This window comes from Balaenoptera borealis (assembly GCF_965194805.1).
Source record: "Balaenoptera borealis genome assembly, chromosome: 20".
Lineage (NCBI taxonomy): Eukaryota > Metazoa > Chordata > Mammalia > Artiodactyla > Balaenopteridae > Balaenoptera > Balaenoptera borealis.
The window spans coordinates 24096947-24116214 of NC_138879.1; the positions used below are offsets into that span (position 1 = coordinate 24096947).

The following is a 19268-nucleotide window of genomic DNA, read 5'->3' on the forward strand; positions in this document are numbered from 1 at the left end:
TCCTCTAGCACCTTTGATGGCCCCTCCCCCTCCCTCTTGCCTTTCTTATGCCTTTACCCTTTCTCTTAACTCTCTCCTGCCATCTTCCTTGCATGTCTCTCATACCCTCTTGTCCCTTACAGTGCCAGACAGGCAACCCACTTGTGCATCAACACACACACACACACACACACACACACACACACACACACACACCCCTTCCCTGCAGATCCTGCCCTGCCCAAACCTCATGCCCATATGCCCATGCCCATCAATGCCATCAACTCTCGCTGCTCCCCCCTACTGCTGGGGGCACCCTGCAGGGTTGGGGGGCTGTGGTCAGGGCACTGGGAGGCCGGTGGTTGGGGGAGGGAGGTGGGGCGGGGAGGAGTCCCTGGGAGCCCCCCTGGGCAAATGCCTAGGGTCATCTGGCCTCTTCTCCATCCCAGCCCCCTCTGAGCTCCTCCAAGGCAGCAATCAGCAGTACAACATGAGACAGGGTCGCTGAGCCTGCCCTGAGGGCCAGAGGAGACCTGGAGAAAGCATTGCCTCCTGCTCCTTCTGGTCTTCCCCGGGAGGGAAGGAGGGAACCACCAGCCCTCAGGAAAGCCTCCCCAGGGCCTTGGAGAGCTTGGAGAGCTTGGCAGTCCAGGTACTTACCAGCTGCTACCAGGAAGGTGACAGGCCTTCCTGACCATCTCTCTCGGCCTTCTAAGTCCCCAAAACATGACCCCTGGGTGTGAGGTGGCCTGGGGAGATCCTTTTGCCCAGCCCCTGCTTCCTGCCCATTCCTTCTCATTTTTAAAAATTGTTGCTTCCTCTTCCTCCTTTCTCTCCCTCCCTTCCTTTTTCCCTCACCTTCTGCCTGCCCCTCCCTGCCGACCTGAGAGCCTGAGGCCCCCACAAGGCAGGTGACTGGTCAGCTCCCCAATGTCAGGGAAGAGGGACAGCAGTGTGCCATCCGTGGGCACATAGAGGATCCAGGGAGTCAGAACTCCGGAGCAAACCAGGCGCCCAGAGACCTAGAGATGGGGAGAAGTTGACAGCTGTCCAGTTCCTGCCCCCCTCCCAAGGTCTCAGGAACTAAACCTTTGGGCAGGAAAGGCCCTCATCCCTCCCTCAGGTCCACAGAGAGATGGACCAGTCCTCAGAGGCCATTGCCTGCAATACTAATACCTTGGCTGTCATTCAGTAGTCATGACTGTTAATTATGGCCTTTAATAATTCATCATTAGCACTTCTACCACATTCAGGAGAGTGTAGTACTGGAATTAGCCTAAAGAGGGCAAGAAATTGTGGCTTGTAAACAAAAGTTTATTCAATATGCAAATTACCCCAAGTTACCTAGTGATCCTTTGATCAATCCATTGAATGATTGCTGATGCCTGCCTGACACCAGCCTAGGCAACTCCCATCCACCTGGACCTCCTGCTCCCTGAGGCCCTTGGCTGTCTTGGTCCCATCCCTATCTGCCCCCACAGGGGATCCAGAAGCAAGCCAAGCCTGGCATCCAAGGCTTTACCTGGCCACTACCCACCTGTTCATTCTCATTCTCTCCTCCCCTGCCCACACCTGTCGCACCGGCAGGTGCACCACGCTTCTCAACTTCCAGGCCTTTCTTATGTTTCAAATGTCTCATTGTCCCCTCATTCTCCTGCCCAACCCAGGCTGAGTTTGACTTGAGTTTCCAAAGCTCTCCATGTCTATGGAATTCATCTCAGCCTTAAGACCAGACATTGTTGCCACTGTCATGCTGTCATGTTTTCACCCTGTTATTCTTTCCAAACCAAGAGGAGCTGGCTGAGGCCGGAAGCCAGGGGCTGAGACGCAGGGCTGGGTGCAAGTCTAGGTGTAGATGCCCGGGAGACTAAAGAGAGAGACCATGAGGTCAAGAGGTGGCCTTTCTAGGTGAGCGTGTGGAGTGTGACATCGCTGTGAACAGGAGTGAGCAAGTGTGAGAGGAAGAGCACGTACAGACCAGGCCCTGCGTGCAAGCAGCCAGCGGTGGAAGGCTCTAGGCTTGGGCTTGCTGCAATGATAAACTTGTCCTCTCTCTGCTGTCCAGTACGGTAGCCACTAGCCACCGTGGCTGTGGAGCACTTGACATGTGGACAGTGCCCCCGAAGGACTCCATCTTAAATTTTATTGTAATTAATTTTAAAAGCTACCTGTGGCTCATGGCTACCGTATTGGGCAGCACGGTAAAGGAGGCACTATGCCTCTCACTACATATGCACAGCTCTACACGTGGGTACGTGTGTGCTCGTGCAATGTGTGCACACGCACGTATGAGGGCACACCAGGTGACGCCGAGTGTCAGGGCGGTGGTGGCGGCAGAGCCCCGCTGTGCAGCCCCGCCTGTGTCATGTGGTTTGGGGCCAGAATGTGGTTCCAGTGTGTGTGCAGGACAGGAGGGGAGGGGGACAAAGGGGCCATTGTATCACATTGCCAACTCGAGCCCTCCTCCCCGCTGACATCACAGCTGCCCTAAATACAGCTGCCCAGACCCGCTGCCCCAGACCCGCTGCCTGCACGGGGGCACAGCGTGGACTTCCCACCCTGCTGCTCCGTGGCTCACCTTTGCTTCTCTGTGAGGGAATGGGTCATGCTCCTGCAGCTGATTTTTCAGTCAAATCCAGACCGAAAATTCTAGAAAGAGAGGAGGCTTCATTTGGATTTTTTACCTTTTTGCTCTCTTTCTCGGAATCGTGGGTCCATTTTGGGCTCGACCCCATCTCCTGGCAGGATTCTCTATAACAGAAACGTGGCGGATTTTCCCTCTTTTTTTTCCAGCTCCTTAACTGTCAGCTACCCAGGTGCCTCCAAGATATTCCTAGACAGAGCTGGCTGAGGTTGAGAGGGGCTTCCCTGCTGAGCGTGGGCGACTCAGGCCAGGGGCACACAAGGCCCGGTGGGGCTGAATGTGGGGCTCTCAAAGCCAAGACCCACAGGAGGAGGGAGAGCGAGGTGGGTTCCCCCGGCCTCCCCTGAGCGGATGAGAATGCGCCCACCCACCTAGGAGCAAACTGCGTCGGTGTCCAAAAGGGCCCTGTACCTGTCGGGGGGGGGGGACGGTGGGGGGTCTGTGTACGTGCAGACAGCTTCCACACGCAGATGGCGACCTGAGGGACGGGCTGGGCGTTTGAGACGTGTGTACGTAGGCATGACAGAGGGCACAGGAGAGTCTGTGTGACGAGGATGAAAGGGGGACAGTAGAGCAGAGAGGAGTGTGGGGGAAATGAGGAGAGGCTGGAGGGGTGGGGCACCATCCTCAAGTCCAGGGCCGCAGGGCTCTAGTGCGGGCGAGCAGCTGTGTCTCCGTGTCTCCTCCCAGGTGTGTGCTCCGGAGGGTACCAAATAGGGCTGAGGGATGTCCACGGATCAGGAAGCAAGACCCTGGAAGAAGGATGGCTCTTGTCTCGGAGGGTAACCAGGCCCTTACACACACAGAGGTCCAGTGCTTTGCAGAAGATGTGCATGGCAAGGCCCGGAGGGAGGTGAGTTTGGTGCACATGGGTGCTGGAGAGAGTGGGGTTTTCTCTGCATAGGACAGTGGAGGAAAAGGAAAACAGGGTAGGGTGGGGACCAGAGCACGTTTTAGAACACGGAGGCCACATATTCAAGTGCTAGGTGACTTCACTGCTGTGAGGCAAACCCCTCCCGCTCCTCAAGGCTTCTGAAAACTCTGACACATGCAGAGGCCTGGTGAGTGGAGGTGTTCTGGAAAGCGCCTGAGTTCTGGGTTTGGGTCGATCTGAAGTAGAGATATAGGAAGGACCATGAAAATAGCAGTGCGGTGGTGGGATGAATTGGGAGATTGGGATTGACATATATACACTAATATGTATAAAATATTAACTAATAAGAACCTGCTGTATAAAAAAATAAATTTAATTTAATTTAAAAATTTAAAAAAAAAGCACTGCCCGATAAAAATACAAAGTGAGGCACACATGTGATTTTTCATTTTCTAGCAGCCATATTAAAAATATAAAAAGAAACAGGGGATATTAATTTTAATAAGATATTTTATTTAACCCAATATAACCCCCAATATTATCATTTCATCAGTACATTTGCAGCACATCTCAGTTTGGAAGCCACATTTCAAATGCTCAGTGGCCACAGGTGGCCAGCAGCTGCCTTACCAGACAGAGCAGGATTGTACAGCAGGTCAGAGCCAATGAGCAGGCGAATTTCAAGCTCCACCCTAATTCACAGGGAGGCTTGAACTCTTCGTAAATGGAAATTGAGTCCATTTAATCCGGATCTTAGGGGACAGGGAGATCTCACAGACCTCTGGTTTTGGGGTGACCATGTGAGTGTTTGTATGTCATAAAGTCTCCGTTCTTGGGAGCTGCCAGATGCCAGGCACTCTCCTAGTTCTCCCAAATTCTCACAGAAGCCTCAAGACAGTTATAATTAATGTCTATGAGTAAAATGTCAGAGCTGTGATCGGAACCCTGCTCTCTCTGGCTCCAAATCCCAGAAGATACACCAAGGGAGCTCTCTATAACACAGGGTCTAAGTGTGTGCGTGCATGTATCTCAAGAATAAGGGAGAAGTGTGCAGGTGGGGGCTGAGGCCAGCTGTAGGGGGTCCCTGTGTCCCCACGTCTGGCAGAGGGCCTTCTCACCAATTTGAGAGGTGGTGAGGAACCATCTAGAGTCAGGCCATGTGCGAGGGCTGTGTTTGGGATGCAGGTGAAGACACTGGGTCCTGTGGGCATTGTGGGTGCGGCACTGGAGGGGATCAAGTCTCAGGGTGGAGGGGGACACAACAGCTATTTGTCCTCGGCGGTGAGGGGCTGGGGTGTGACTGCCAGGTGGAATCTTGCCCCCTCGCCCTCCCCACGTGCTGCCAGGGTGGCTGGGCATGCGTGTGTCTGTGCCCAGGCACAGCTCTCTGTCCTCCGCAGTCACACCATGCCCCCAGCCCCTGTCTGGGCCACTTCCTCCCGGCCAGCAGCCAGGCTCCCGCGTGCTCCTGGTAGCTGAGCTGGGAGGGAGGCGCTGCCAAGATCCCAAGGCAAAGTCGCGCAGCAAAGGGAAGTGTGGCGGCGCTGTCCTCCGACTCTCCCATCCTGGCCAGCACAGGAAGAGCGCATAGGCCCAGAGTGGGAGCATGAGACGCGGAGAGGGTGGTCCCCTCCTCACGGGGTGGGGGGCAGGGATCAGAGGGGAGCCGCCCCAGACAGCCGGCTGACGGAGTGGAGCTTCCAATCTGAGCAGATTCTGTGCAGCTCCAGGTTTCAGCCAGATGAGGGGCCCCGGGGAAAGGAAATTGCACATGAGAAGTCAGAAAGCCCATGTGGTTGGGGGTTGTTACCTAAAGAGTTCTTCAGCCAACAAACGTTTATTGAGCACATACGCTGTGCCAGCTCGGAGCCTCTTCCTGCCTCCACAGATGCCTCTGGGATTAACTAACTAACTAATGGGTGTGGGGTGGCCAGCAGGGAAGGGGGAGGCACCCAAAAGATAATGGTAGAAGCTTTAGCAATGGCCTTGCTCACCTCACCCCCTTTGCCCACAGAGGAGGAGCAACCTCCTTAAGAGCTCGGAGTGGCCCAGACCTGATGGCTTCCCTTCACATTCCTTCAGAGCAACCTTCCTGAGTGCCTACTGTGTGCAGGTACTGCAACCCCTGGGGGCACACAGAATCTTGCCCTCCTGGAGCTTACACTCTAGCGCCAAAGCAGACCGCAACAAGGCGCTCATACAGGGCACATCCTACGGGAGAGCAAGGAGGCTGGGCAGAGGGCACTCTCTGAGCAGCGGAAAGGCCTCTGTAAAGACCTGTCATTTGGGCAGAGGCCAAAATGACTGCACTAAGGGGAAGTTGTTTGGACATGGGGGCTGGGGGTTCCCAGCAGAGGGAAGAGCTGAGTCAGAGGCCCTGAAACAGGGGTGTGTTAGAAGGCAGTGCAGCTGGAGCACGCAAGCAGGGGGAGGGGTGGTGATGAGGTCAGAGGGGTGGACGGGGTCTCCACGCCTGGCCAAGAGTGTGGATTTACTCTCGGTGTCACGGGAAGGCAGAGGAGAGTTGACAGCAGAGGGGCGAGACTCCCTGATTTTTCTTGTTAAAGGATGGGCCCAACTGGTGTTGGAGGCGAGGCTGAAGGGGCGGGGAGGAGGCAGGGAGGCCACAGGGAGGCTGTTGTGGGGGTCCGGGGTGAGATCCTGGAGCTGGCCTGGGAAGGTCGTTGTGGAAGCCGTGAGATGTGGATGGATTCAGGACATTTTTTGAAGGTGGGGATTCTGGGAAGTGAGAGAAAGGAGAGGGGGGTCCAGGAGCAACTTGGGGTCCTCGTGACCCCCTTGCCTATACATTTCTGAAGAGCGGGATGCAGTGTTCAGAAACTCAGCCCTCCTCTGGGGTCCTTGGCTCTGGGGGCACCACCATTAGACTGGGGGCTGCTCTGGCTGTTTCAGCCTCCCCTCAGCCCCCAGGTTGGGCCCTTGCCTCCAGGTGAGAGAAAACTCCCGTGCATCCCCCCTACCTTCCCGCTCCACACACACACACACACACACACACACACACACGGGGAAGAGGGGTGATTAAGCATCAGCTCCAGGACAGTGGGTGGGGCCCAGGCCTAGTGTGAGGGGCTTAGAAAGGGGTGGAGAGGCCTCAGGGTGGGCTTGTCTGTGTTCTCTTGGAGGTGCCGCCAGGGTCAGGGGCCTGGGCCAAAAGGCCCTGCTTCTCCCTCTCCCTCCTTAACTGGGTCCCCTCTGGGGCTTAGTTTCTGGCCTGTCCTCCCAAGGGAGCATGAGATGTGAGACTGGATGTGCCCTGGATGGTAGGGGCAGGGGTGGAGCCGGCCTGCTTTGGTTGCAGCTGCCTGAGAGGAACAAGCTGTGGCTGCTTCCTGGTCAGCCAGTCTCTCCAGGGCTCACGTGGGGACCAAGCTCAGCTGGTGACACCAAGCTCAACAAGGGCTGTGCACTGTCCTGCGGACCTCGACCCTGTCCCTGAGGAGCGCACCGGGAGGGGTCACTGATCCGGGTCACTGATTCAGGCTCCTGCACCCCAACCCCCTCTCCATATCCAGGTTATGACTCCCAAAGGGGCCTCCCCCCCAGGAGATCTGGATGGGTGAGAGCCTGGATCTCCTGCTTCCAGAACCCCTCAACCCTCCAGAAGGCAGCGTGGAGGTGGACATGCCAGGTTTGAATCCAAGCTCTGCCACTTGCCTGCTCTGTGACCTTGGGTAAGTCACTCATTCTCTCTCGGACTCAGTGTCCTTGTCTATAAAATGGGGATAGTGATCCAGTTATCCCTCGCTATTAGGTTCATGTGAGGATTAATATCAGGGCTGCATATGCAGGTCCTTCCCTCTTACTTTCAGGGAATTTGAGAAACGGCAAAATGCCAAGAGTCCAGAGGGCAAGCTGGCAGCTCCTGGCTACCTCTAAGGGCTCCCACAAGGCAGAAAGGGAAACAGAGGCAATGAGGGCTGGGAAGGAGGCTGCTGAGAGGAAAGCACAACAATAGATGAGCAGAACAGCAGGTTTTATTCCGGGGGTCCTGATCCCAGACACCCTCATCCCATCCCATCCTCATCTCCCTGCTTATTCCAAGCCTGGGGTCCACTGGGACGGGAGCTGGAGTCAGAAGGAAGGATGTGGCCATGGGCCGTGGCTGCTCTGTGAGTGGGGAGAGAAGGGAGGATGAGGCCAGGGCTGGAACTGGAGCAGCAGAGAGAAGAGAGAGTGGGGGTCTGCGAGGACCAGGCCCCGGTTCCCCTGCCTTCCCCACCCTGACCTTCTGACTCCGAGTGCTTGGCACTGGGGGCCACACACCTGGCACTGCTGAGCACCCCCCACCGCTGCCTCGGAGGGGCAGACAAGTCTGTGTGCCCTTTCCCATCCGCCCCCCTCACCTGCCCCAGCCTTGAGATGGAGGCCACCTTACTCCCAGAAAAGAGGCTGGCACTGCCCAGCCGGACCCACCTGTGTGGGCCCTCAGTGCTGGTCCAGGATGAGGGGCACCCGGGCGCTGTCCACTTGCGGAGGCAGCCGCTCGCCTGTGCGCACATTGAACATGGGCAGGGTAGAGAGTGGCCGGGGCACCTCTCGGCTAGCTGCCATCTGTCGCAGCTCCTCTGTATTCCCTCGGATGGTGCAATGGTGAACCATCTGGATGCTGGGGGCACAGGACCAGCAGAATCATCAGCTCTGGGAGTCAGCACCCACTTTGGGGTCCAGCCTGGCACTATCTCTGAGCCACCCTGCAGTCTTCCCCACCTACAATGTGTGGGGAGACACACACGGGATGGGTGGGGGAGGACAAACAGGAAGTTCTATGGTGTCAGCTTAGTGTCCAGTGACTGAGGCATGGGGTCTGGGTGCAGACATCCTGGATTCAAAGCTATGTGTCCTTTGCAAGTTGCTTAACCACTCCGTGCTTCAGTTTCCTCAACTGTAAAATGGGGATAATAATAGAACCTACTTCCTAGGATTGTTATGGAGATTAATGAGAAAATGCAGGCTGGGTGTTTAGAAAAGTGCCTGGCACATGGTAAGAGTTCCTGAGATACTAAGACATGAATAGATACCTACAGTGGTATTTATTACCAGAAGCCAGTGTTTGCTGGGCTCTATATTGTTTTTATATTCTGATGATCCCCTGTGTCCCCTCTAGCGATCACTTCCCTCTTCTAATACTCTCTCCCAGCACTGAACATCCCTCCCCTCCCCATCATCCCCATCTTAGTCTGGCAAACCTACCTCCTCCACCTTTTCCTGGCTTTTGCCCAAGTTCTTTCCTGCTGGGCTTTGACTGCCTATATTTTGGACCCTCAGACCTGGGCTCCACTCCCTCTGTAACTTGACCCCCTCCCACCCTGCCCCAGGCTGTCCCCAGCATTGCTTAGCTCCAGACACTGAGTCTTGCTTCCTGTCTGTGTTTCGGACCAAGGCTCCTTGAGGCTGGAATGAGGCCCCACCCTCACCGGGCTGGAAGCCCCAGCAGCGCCCAAAGGACTGACTACCACACCCTTTAGTAAGTCCTACCTGAGCTCTAGCTCCAGTTTCCCCTAAGAAGGCTGAGCCTCGTTCTCATCTGACATTCTCATGGGCTTGCTTTCTGCTGTCCAGGAGCAACTTTAGTTCATTTTGAGAAGTAGGGTAGCATAGTGGTTAAGCATGAGAGCATGCTTTGGGTCTGAGTGTGAGTTCCACTGCTTACTGGCTGTGTTACCCTGTGTAAGTTACTTAACCTCTCTGTGTCACCATTTCCTCTACTGTAATGCAGTTGTTGTATGAATTAAGTGAGTTGATGCAGAAAAAACATTTACGTCTACTGGTCAGCACGCAGCAAAAGATAACTATTATTGTGGGGAGACTTCTATTGCTATTATTATCGTTGGTGTTGTTTTATTATAGTAGGCCCACTGATAAACTTGGCCTCCAGTGGAAGGATGTTTCCGAGCCCTTTTACATGAACCCACCCATATTTGTGGGCTCAGTCTGGAGACCTTTTCCCAGACTACCTGGTTGCTGGGTCAGACAAACAACAGGGACTTTTCAGTACAGACAATAAGAACTGGTTTTCTTAAAGGGGTGGGGGCCCCAGGCAGGGTGGAAGCAATCCTACTTACTGCTGGATTACTGATCAAATCCGGGAGGGGGAAATGATCCCCACCCATGCCCGTGTCTCAAGTAGTGGACACAGACTCCAGCTAGAGCCTGAGAGATCAGAAGAGATTTTCTAGCTTCCTACTGAATGTGCCACCCTCCTCCCCAGGGGAGTAGGACCAAGTACTTTCTGGCCAGTAGGAGGAGGTGGAGTCACCCTCTTAAGGCTAGGAGAGGGTCAAGATGAGCTATTGAGTCTGGAATTTGGCAAGCAGAGTTGTCCAAAACACAAGTTTCCATTCGCAGGCAAGGGGAGGCTGAGAGGGGAAGGGAGCAGGAAGCGTGTGGCAGTGGAGGCAGCCGGGCAGGTAATGATCCCTCGGGTGGGGGAGGCCTTAGTTGATGGGCCTCCTCCCCACTCCCAGCCCCACATCTGGGTCTCATTACTCTAGTAACACACACAGGTGGAAAAATGTTCTGGGGACATTTTTCCAGAGCAGGAGCAGAAGTCAGACCCGCGGTGCCCTCCTCCGCGGTCCTTCCACATCAGCACTTGGGCAGAAAAACCAACTGGCAGGCATTCTCACACACACACACACACACAAACACACACACACGCGCGCGCGCGCGCACACGCACAGCCCCTTGAGCCCCGATTCTGGCACACAGATCACAGGAGAGGGTCGTTGGGTTGGAGGTTGGGCTAGACGATGTTCCGACCAATAAAATCTGACGTAGGTGAAAAACAGGCAGCAGAATCACAATTTTGGATAATTTGAAAAATGAACCTGAACAAGCAGGAAGAAAAAAAAATAGGATTTTGTAGAAATAAATCAACACAAAATCCAAACCAACAAGGGCTAATATGGCACACACACAGGGTAAAATTGGTTATTGACTCGAAATTGATGGAGGAAGCATAGTTTCCTGACACCAGCAGAGCTAGAAAGTTGACCCAGGAAAGGCAGACCTGGTGGAAGTAACTGGCCAGAAGAGAATACCCGCAGTGGCAGGAGACAACACTCATCAAATTTGGCACAGGCCCCCAAATTGAGGAATAAAATCCTCCTTGTAAAATTTGCATAGAAAATCACTGATCCCAGTGGGGGAAAATTCTACCAAATAAAAATGAAAGCAGAGGGGCTTCCCTGGTGGCGCAGTGGTTGAGAATCTGCCTGCCAATGCAGGGGACACGGGTTCGAGCCCTGGTCTGGGAGGATCCCACATGCCATGGAGCAACTAGGCCCGTGAGCCACAATTACTGAGCCTGCGCGTCTAGAGCCTGTGCTCCGCAACAAGAGAAGCTGCAATAGTGAGAGGCCCGCGCACCGCAATGAAGAGTGGCCCCCGCTTGCCACAACTAGAGAAAGCCCTCGCACAGAAACGAAGACCCAACACAGCCATAAATAAATAAAATAGTGTTTAAATAAATAAAAATAAAAATAAAAATCCAGCTTGTATATCACCTGCTCTTTAAAAAAAAAAAAAAAAATGAAAGCAGAAAAAAAAAGCAAATCTTTTTCATTGCTTTGTATAAAAAGTTGATCAAGGAATTAAATCGACTTAGATAGATCAAGGACTTACATTTATGTTCACTCTGGAACACTTATTCCCCATAAAAATTCAAAAATGTTGGTATAATTCTGATTCTAAAAATGTTTGTATTGCTTAACCCAATGGATTTATATGGTGGAGTCAAAATGGTGGATTTAAGGCACCCTAAAATCAGCTGGCGAGAACATGCACACCACGTGGGCCCACCTGCTTGGCTCACTCAGCCACAGCCCTTCTTCCCAGGCTCCCTGTCATGTCAGATGCCCACACTACCTGGCATCTCCCGTCTGCCCCACCCAGGGGGGAACAATGGGGCCACTGTGACCCTCACAAGATTCTGGTGGCCTCATAATGTTCCCCTGAGGTCACCACAGGGATAACCTTACCACTCCCTGCACCTGAGGCACAACTCTGCTGAGGCCAGCGTGGGTGACCATCCTTAGCCCTCCTTCTGGCCACCCAGGGCAAGGCTCCGGCCAGAGCCGTACAAGGAAACCTCTGAGGGAACCAGGAACTGGGACGCACCTCCCCCACCGAGGAGCAACTCAGGGGAGGCTTCCAGCCACCGTCCTGGAGGTGCTCGCACCCAGTTCCCTTCACCCACCCCAGCAAGAGATGCAGAAATACACTTTGCTGCCACCCCCATCTGGGCCCTTGGCCTCATACACTGCCCTGGGTGCAGTCCAGCAGGCCAGCACGTCCGGACTCCCGAGCAAAAGAGGGACTGGGTGCCATGCCTCCTCCAAAGCCCACCGGAAGCCCAGCATATCCAAGGTGATCCTGGGGGTCATGGCGAACAAGGGGGCGCGCAACCGCGTGTCCCTGGCTACCCTGAGGAAGGCCGTTGCCACCAGTGGCTACAACATGACCCGAAGCGCCTGGCGCTTCAAGCGAGCGCTCAAGGGGCTGGTGGACAAGGGCGTGCTCAAGCAGGTGACAGGCAACGGGGCCACAGGCTCCATCTTAATGGGCAAGAAGCATGCCTCCAAGTTCAAGCTCAAGGCAAAGAGACGGCAACAGCAGCAGCAGCGGCAGTCTGGGCAGCGCCGGCCTGGGCAGCGCCGGCCTGGGCAGCGCCGGCCTGGGCAGCGCCGGTTGCCCATGGGCTCCAAGCAGGGGCACAAGAGGCTCGCCAAGGGGGTTCGCAGGGCGGCCAAATGCTGCCGCAGTTAACTAGGCAGGCTAGGCAAGCAGGGAGGGGTGCCAGGCCCGCCACAGGCTCAGTGCAGTGGGAATAAAAGGAGCCTAACTTATGTCACACCTGCCTCCTGGAATCTCTGGGGTTCAAGGGAGAGGGAGAGAAAGAGGTCTGGGGGCACAGAGGAAAGGTAAGGCCATGGGTGGGGAAAACCTGGGCAAAATAAGAGTGAGACAGATTTGGGAAGGGCTGGAGGAATTGAAAGCATCCAGATATTAGCTGGTCCAACCGCATCATCTTGCAGGTGAAGAAACTGACGCCAGACAGAGTCACAGTAATTGTGTGGCAGAAAGCAGCCTGGAACCCAAGTGTCTGACTCACAGCGAATCGCGGTTGTGTGTGTGCGTGTGTGTGTGTGTGCGCGCGTGCACATGCACGCACTGGAAGCCTTTTAAGTTGCTTTTTAAAGTTGCTTCTCAAACCCTTTCTCCCAGGGTGGCAGCAGATCCCTGAAGCCTGGCTAGGTTCCCTCTCCTGTCCCACTTTAGATTCCTCCATGGAGACCAGAAAATGAGAAAGCCAAGCCAGGATAGGTTGGGCCCAGCGCCCAGCCAGCCAAGGGCTGGAGCTCACAGGCCAAGGGTGGCTCCATCATCCCAGAGTATTTTGGTTTGTCTGTTGCTCATGGAGGTTGGAGGGTCCAGCTTGATAGTCTAGTCCCACCCAGCCCCCAGATTTCCCCTACTCACTCAGAGGTGGCCAGGTCTCTCTTCAAACTGTGGAAAAACAAGGGAGGGGATTAGCTATTATCCACAACCCCTCCTGGTGCCAGGCCAGGCAAGGGGCCCTTCCTCCTTTCCTGGCTGAGGACTCTGCTCCCTGAGGGATCTGGGTCCCCACGCGGCACAAGTGCCACAAGGAATCCCACAATGTGAGCACCAGCCCCAGCGCCCTCCCTGCCCTCGGCCCCCACACTCACCGTCCCTCCCGCCGGCAGCACATAACATAGGCCAGCAGCAGAGTGAGCAGTAGGGCCACCAGCAGGGGCACAAGGAGGGTGACCAGTGCGTCAGTCAGGAATTCTCGGGCTGTGGCCTCGGTGGGTGGGCAGAAGAACGGGTCGTGCTCCAGGATCCCATCACCCGGAGTGGGTACCTCGTCTGCAGGCTCTGGCACTGACTTGTCCACCTGCTCAGAGAGCCCAAGGCTGACCCAGGAGTGGATGGCTAGACACAGAGAACCTCAGGGCTCAGGGCAGGAGTTCTGGGGCCACCCTGCTCCATGCAGCTGCAGGGATTCCTCCTGCCTGGCCTCCCCCAGCTCATGTGACCGAGCAGGACAAGCACTGGTCTAGGTGCCAGGAAAGAAATTCTAGGAGAGGCAGGACCATACAACGGTTAGAGCACAGCTCTCAAGTCTGACTGCCTGGGTTTGAATCCTGTTTCAGACAAGTGCTATGCTGCAATGACTTACCTCTAGGTGCCTCGGTTTTCCCATCTGTAAAGTCGGGGTGCTAATAGTGTTACCTGTCTCCTGGGTGGTTGTGAGGATAAAACATGCTGATTGCATAGTGCATTGCCCATGGCAAGTGCTCAAGAATGTTGATTACCAGTTCCTGCCTGTGCTGTCGGTCAAGTCACAGGAAGGGTTCCTAGCCCTGGGAATAAGATCTCTAGGGACCCTAGACACCTCACTCAGCTCAATATCCCAAAGAGCAGTAGTGAGCATCTTTGGTTTATAACATGGGGGTGAGAGCTATCTGTCCCTTATTTTAGGCCAATTTGCTAAGTGACACCTTAGAGGAAAATAGAGCTGTCACACAGAGGCCCTAGGTGGAGAAAGGAGTTTGAAACCATCCTGTGGGAGTGATTGTTCTAGCTGTTCAGTTGGGCACAGCTGGGGCTCCAGGAGCTGGTGATCCCTTGTCTGGATTATGGGCTCTGTTGCCCTCTTGTGGGAGAAGGTAGAACATGTGTGTGTGCGCGCGCACGCGCGCGTAGATAATTGAAGAAACCGGGAAATGGGATGGGATGGGGATGGAGGAGACCATGATGGGGGCCATGCCCCGCCCCTACCCCTAGAACCAGGGTCCCTCCTCACCAACGACACATTGCACCAGTCAACTCGGAAGTGAGGTGCCAAGGTGTCATAGCAGGACAGCAGTGGGGGCTGGCCCTGGGCACAGCGAGCTTGGCTGTCGGGGGATGCCACCATCTTCAGACAAGTGGAGAAGGGTGAGGCAGAGCCCACCTTGATGTATACCCTGGGCCCAGATAGAAACCACTATCAGAAAATTGGGGGTATCACTGGGCACTGGAGATTTGAGGGTTACGGCCACCCTGAGATCTGGGGTTATGGTGAGAGTACACAGAGCACCCCAGTCTTCTGGGGGCTTTGGCCCCCAGGAATGTCCTTTGATGGATGGATCTATCATGTCCTTATGGGCACCAGAAAGTGCAGAGTTCAGGGTAACTAGGGTTTGGGCCCAGGAAGGGCAAGAGGGAGATGAGGGGGTGGCCAGAAGGAAGTGGACAGTGATGTGATGCTGGGAGGTAAAGATGAGCATGGTGAGCATGCAAGTAGTAAAGCCCCACTTGGAAGTTAGGGAGACCCATGTTCTATGCCCACCACCTAGACAAAAGGCAAGCTGCCCCCTCCTCCAGGAAGCCCTCCTGGGCTGCATGCCTACCCTTCCTTGCGGCCCTCGATAGGAAGGGGGACTCGGCCCCCACGGTCCAAGGCAGAGGTGATGTTGAGCAGCTGGAGTTCTCCTGGCTCCCAGAGCCCCCCCAAGGCTGTGAGGAAATGGCCGGCAGGTGTCGAGGGCAGCACCTCCTCTACATCATGGCTGCGCACCAGGAACTCAGCCTGGTATGGTAGCAGGGGGCCTGGGAGGGCCAGGTGGGCACCTTAGGCCGCACCCAGCCCCCAGCCCTGCGTGGATCCTTCCTAAGCTTCCCCCCATCCAAGCTGGTCCCCGTATCCCCTCAGCTCCCTTCCTTCCTCCCTAATACCCCCTATATCACAGGCCTCAAACGCCCTTTCTCCACACCCACAGCCTCAATTACTCGCCCAAGGCTCCACCGTCTATCAGCAGAGCAGCCGAGAATACAACTCCAGAGTCTTCCCAGGGGGCCCTGCTCCCCACTACTCACTTCTATACCCGCCTTCCAGGGAAGATCCCCCAAGACTGGCATTGGTGGGATAGGGGTGGGGCAGGGCTGGCAGTACCTTCTGGGTCTCCAATCAACAGCACCAGCCTCTGCCGGGTGGTGTCAAAGCTGTCCCGATTGTAGGCTGTGACCTGGAGGATGGGGTAGAGGGCTGAGAGGTGAGGTTAGGAGAGAACCGTGGTGCGGCTGGGCCTGGCGGGAGAAGACTGAGATAGCGCACCAAATTAGAGGCATGTGAGTCATGTAAATGAGTGAACACCGGGTCCCTGTTGCATGCAACACAGCCCACTGGGGCCCCTACTGGTACCTCGATGACCTGGCGTCCTCGATCTGCTGGGGTAGCGGTGCCGTAGAGAAAGCCAGGCTGGTGGGGGCTGCGCTGGGCATAGCGGAGCCACCTGGGCAGGTCTGGGTGTCCCTGGAGGTGGGCGTGGTAGGTGATAGGGACGGTGGCTGGGACAGCTGGTGGAAGGGAGGAGAGGGGATTGGAGACACAACAGGAGCCTTCACCAGCCCTGGGCCAGGCGCCCCCAGCCCACCCCAGTGCCCCTCAGGCCCCTCTCACCGACGACGAGCTCAGGAAGGTGCAGGAAGTTTTCGCGGTCCAGGGTGTGTACAAAGACGCGGCCCACAAGCGGGTGCAGGGTGGTCTGCTGGACCTCGGTGCCCCCCAGCCCTGCCAGGAGACCTATGGGGACCCACGACCCCCAAACACACGGCCCAGCCTCAGTCCTGGCCAGGGAATAAGGTCCCCTTTTCCACCCAGCCCCTAGTGGCCCTGAGGGAGTGGAGAAATGTGTGAGAGGAGGCGGATGGATTTGCTGGCTCCCAGGAAGGGGGGGGTGGGGCCCTGTCTGTGCCACACACTTTAATCAGTGACAAGACCCAGACCTTAGTTTGGTTTGGATTCATGGAAGCCCCTCACTCCTCATTTTAGACCTCCATTGAGGGTCACAATGGGCAGGGACTGATGTCTGGCTGAAAGGGGTGTGGGGTGTGTGAGTGTGTGTGTGTGTGTTAAGAGCACTTGGAAAAGAACCCCAAGCTGACTGTGGTAGGCTGGAGGGGGTAGGAGGGAGGGAGAGGTAAGGACCCCTTGGAGCATGCAGGTGGCCATTCTGGGGCCCCCACCCGCCTCCCCTAATATACAGGGGGGATAGGGCTCACACTAGAGGCCACTAGGAGCTGAGCAAAGGGGAGCCTGAGCCCAGAGCCTCAGGGAGAGGACCTGCCCCAGTGACCCTCACACTCTCCCAGGGCCAAATTTAGCCTGGACCCAGAAAGAAGCCAGCCCATTAAAGGGCCCATGGCGCTCTGGGCCTGTGCAATTAGGCCCAGCCTAGCGTAGGACACCTCGCCCCTCTGAGTTCCCAGCCAGCCCCCCATATCCCAGCTCCCAGCCCTGGTTCCCTAGAGCCCCATCAGCTGTGGAATTTATACCCCAAAGTCCCTCTGGCCCCTGCCTCACCCCGACCCCCAACCCCTCCCCTGAGGAACTTCTCACCCCCTCAATCTGGGCCTCTTCCCTGAAGAAGACCCCAACTTACCCACAAGGAGAGAAATCCAGATTAGCACTGCTGCCATGGCTGTCCCAACCTGGCCCTGCCTGTGAGTGACAGAGACAGGAGCAGGGAGGAGGGAGGAGGGAGGAGGGAGGAGGGAGGAGGGAGGGGGAGGGACGGGAAGATGTCCCAGAGCAGCTGGGCCCGGCTTCAGCCAGCGGGACCTTCCCCTTCCCCACCCAGAGCACACACTAAATCTAGGGTGGACACCCTCCTCACAGGATGAGGTCCCTCCAATCATCCCCTTCTTGGGGTCAGAGTATATTTTCTAAACACCAACCTGACTGCCTGAGGCCCCCCTTAAAACCCTAATGGCTTCCATTGCCCTGAGTTCCGCAGCGGCTGATGGCTTTCAGGCCCTGCCTGTACCTGGCCATCCTGTCTAGAATCCCCTCTCTTCCTCCTTACCCCCTCCCCCCCCACACACACTACCCCAGGCTTCTGCCCTGCCTCCCTCTGCTGCCTCACAACCTGATAATCTCTCCTGAGTCTACACCCCTTTGCACGAGCTCTTCCCTCTGCCTGGAGCTCCCTTCGTGCCCTCATCCTACCAGCAAACTTCTGCTCACCTTTCACGACGCAGCACAGGCATCCTCTCCTCTCTGAAGCCTTTCTGTCCTCCCTCCTGTGTGGCACAGCCAACCACACAGGGTTGCGGGGTGGCCTGGGATCTTATGATCTTTGCATCCCTGGACCTGGCACAGGGCCTGGCAACTAGTAGGTGTCGGGAGCGAGGTGACAGCTTCATGAACAGCACATGAGGGCACCCGTTCACCCAGCCCTCTCCTCAGACTAGGCACCCCCAGCATGCCCCCCAGGTCCGGGAAGAGAGAGCCTTGGACAGAACCAACCAGGTAGAGACAGGGAGTAAAGGAGGCCTACAGGCCTGGACATGAATCCCAACTTGACCCATTCACTGGACAACATGGCCTTGAAAAAGTCATCTGCCCTCTCTAGGCTCTGTTTCTACAACTACAAAGTGGCAAGAACAGTGCTCTCCTCTTGGTGTCCTTGTGAGGAATCCACAAAATCATGAATTCAGCACATATTTACAGAGCACCTGCTATGTACCAGGCACTGAGGGGGCAGAGATGAGCAGCCCCTACTCAGGTGGAGTTCTCATGCCAGCAGGTGATGACGGCTACCCTCTGCCTGCTACTATGCTGAAGGTTTTACATAGATTTACATATAGTAACTCATCCCACCCCCATGGCAGTTCCATGAAGCAGGTATTATCATTGTCCCCATTTTACAGATGAGAAAACTGAGGCATGAAGGGTGTATAACTTTCCTGAGGCCACACTATAGACAGCTGAGTGCATGTAAAGACCTCAGCCCGGTGCCTGACTCAGTCCAGGATGCCGCCAATGTCCTTGCCGGTGGGGCACCACTTCCCCTTCCTTCCTGCATCTGCCAAAGGATCTCAGTCCAGGTGTGATGGAAGTGGTGTGCCCTTCTTTCCCTGGACTTCCCATTCAGAACAAGCAGAGGGGCACTCTCCCCAGATGCCCTGAGAAGGAGGCAGGGGACTGTGGGTGCCAGCGTTCCAAAATCTTCAGTACCTGTGTGAGCATTCTTCCTTGGCCTTGAGACATAGGGGGTTGCCACCTCACCCCCATAGGCGAATGTCCCAGGCAAGGACATCTGGGACGTGCCCTGAGTCAGCCTGAGGGGGAGGGTGTTGGCTTGCAGATTGGGGTGACCGGTGGGCATGTTACTCAGTCCTTGTCCCTTCCTGTCTCTCCCCACATGACCATCCCACCTGTCCTTGGATAGCCAGCAAATTCCAGAATGAGTGTCCACTTAGGCTCTCAGACAGGGCAGGGTATGTCCCAGAGTTACCTTGGTACCTCTCTGCCTTCTCACAGATGGAGGGCAAGAGGAAGAAAGGAGGCAGAGGAAAGTCAGAGGGCTCTGGGCAAGCAGGCAGAGGTGCCAGAGCCTGGCTAGCTGCCCAGGCCTCAGCCCCTCAGTGGCTCCATGTGATTCCCTCCCTCCCTGCCTGCTGCCTCTCCTGCTATTTTTAGAGCCACCCAATCACACCCTCAGCAGTCTTAAGGTGGCATTGCCCAAACCCAGTGCCACCAGGCCCACTGAGGCCAGCCTTTCTTACTGATCCTTCTCTCTCTCCCCAAAATCAAGGGAACCAGGGACTGGGCCAGGAGCCAGCTGGAAGTCCCTTGAAAGTCTCCTCTGCCCCACAGATGACCTCCCCACCTCAGAGCTGTCTGGATTGCAATCTGCTGCTATAACACTGAGTGCCTTCTGTTCCTTGAGGCTTAAG

The 19268-nt window shown here is 55.8% G+C and overlaps 2 protein-coding genes and 1 pseudogene across 4 annotated transcripts in view; 2 read left to right on the forward strand and 1 right to left on the reverse strand.

Annotated features, from left to right (window-relative positions):
- The first annotated feature begins 651 nt into the window (after window positions 1–651).
- Window positions 652–19268, forward strand: part of LOC309618748 (small ribosomal subunit protein eS17 pseudogene) — a 28259-nt pseudogene continuing 9642 nt past the window's right edge. Inside the window, exons 1-3 of the transcript XR_014249849.1 lie at window positions 652–2946; window positions 3314–3476; window positions 7031–7189. The product of XR_014249849.1 is annotated as a small ribosomal subunit protein eS17 pseudogene (transcript). The remainder of the gene's footprint in view (window positions 2947–3313; window positions 3477–7030; window positions 7190–19268) is intronic.
- Window positions 7475–18712, reverse strand: SGCA (sarcoglycan alpha). 2 transcript variants are annotated; one of them, XM_082372956.1, is made up of 12 exons: window positions 18547–18712; window positions 17554–17698; window positions 16970–17028; window positions 15988–16110; window positions 15730–15884; window positions 15481–15553; window positions 14939–15137; window positions 14350–14512; window positions 13229–13437; window positions 12999–13025; window positions 7932–8124; window positions 7475–7625 (listed from the first exon to the last, which is right to left on the reverse strand). In XM_082372956.1, exons 1-11 carry the CDS (start codon window positions 18695–18697, stop codon window positions 7944–7946), a joined length of 1485 nt encoding a protein of 494 aa, XP_082229082.1. In that variant the 5' UTR covers window positions 18698–18712; the 3' UTR covers window positions 7475–7625; window positions 7932–7943. The 2 variants fall into 2 exon arrangements, with proteins under 2 accessions (XP_082229082.1, XP_082229083.1); XM_082372957.1 differs by having other exon boundaries at window positions 7475–7667.
- Window positions 8131–12989, forward strand: LOC309618749 (histone H1.9-like). Its single transcript, XM_082372958.1, has one exon. It carries the CDS (start codon window positions 11727–11729, stop codon window positions 12282–12284), a length of 558 nt encoding a protein of 185 aa, XP_082229084.1. The 5' UTR covers window positions 8131–11726; the 3' UTR covers window positions 12285–12989.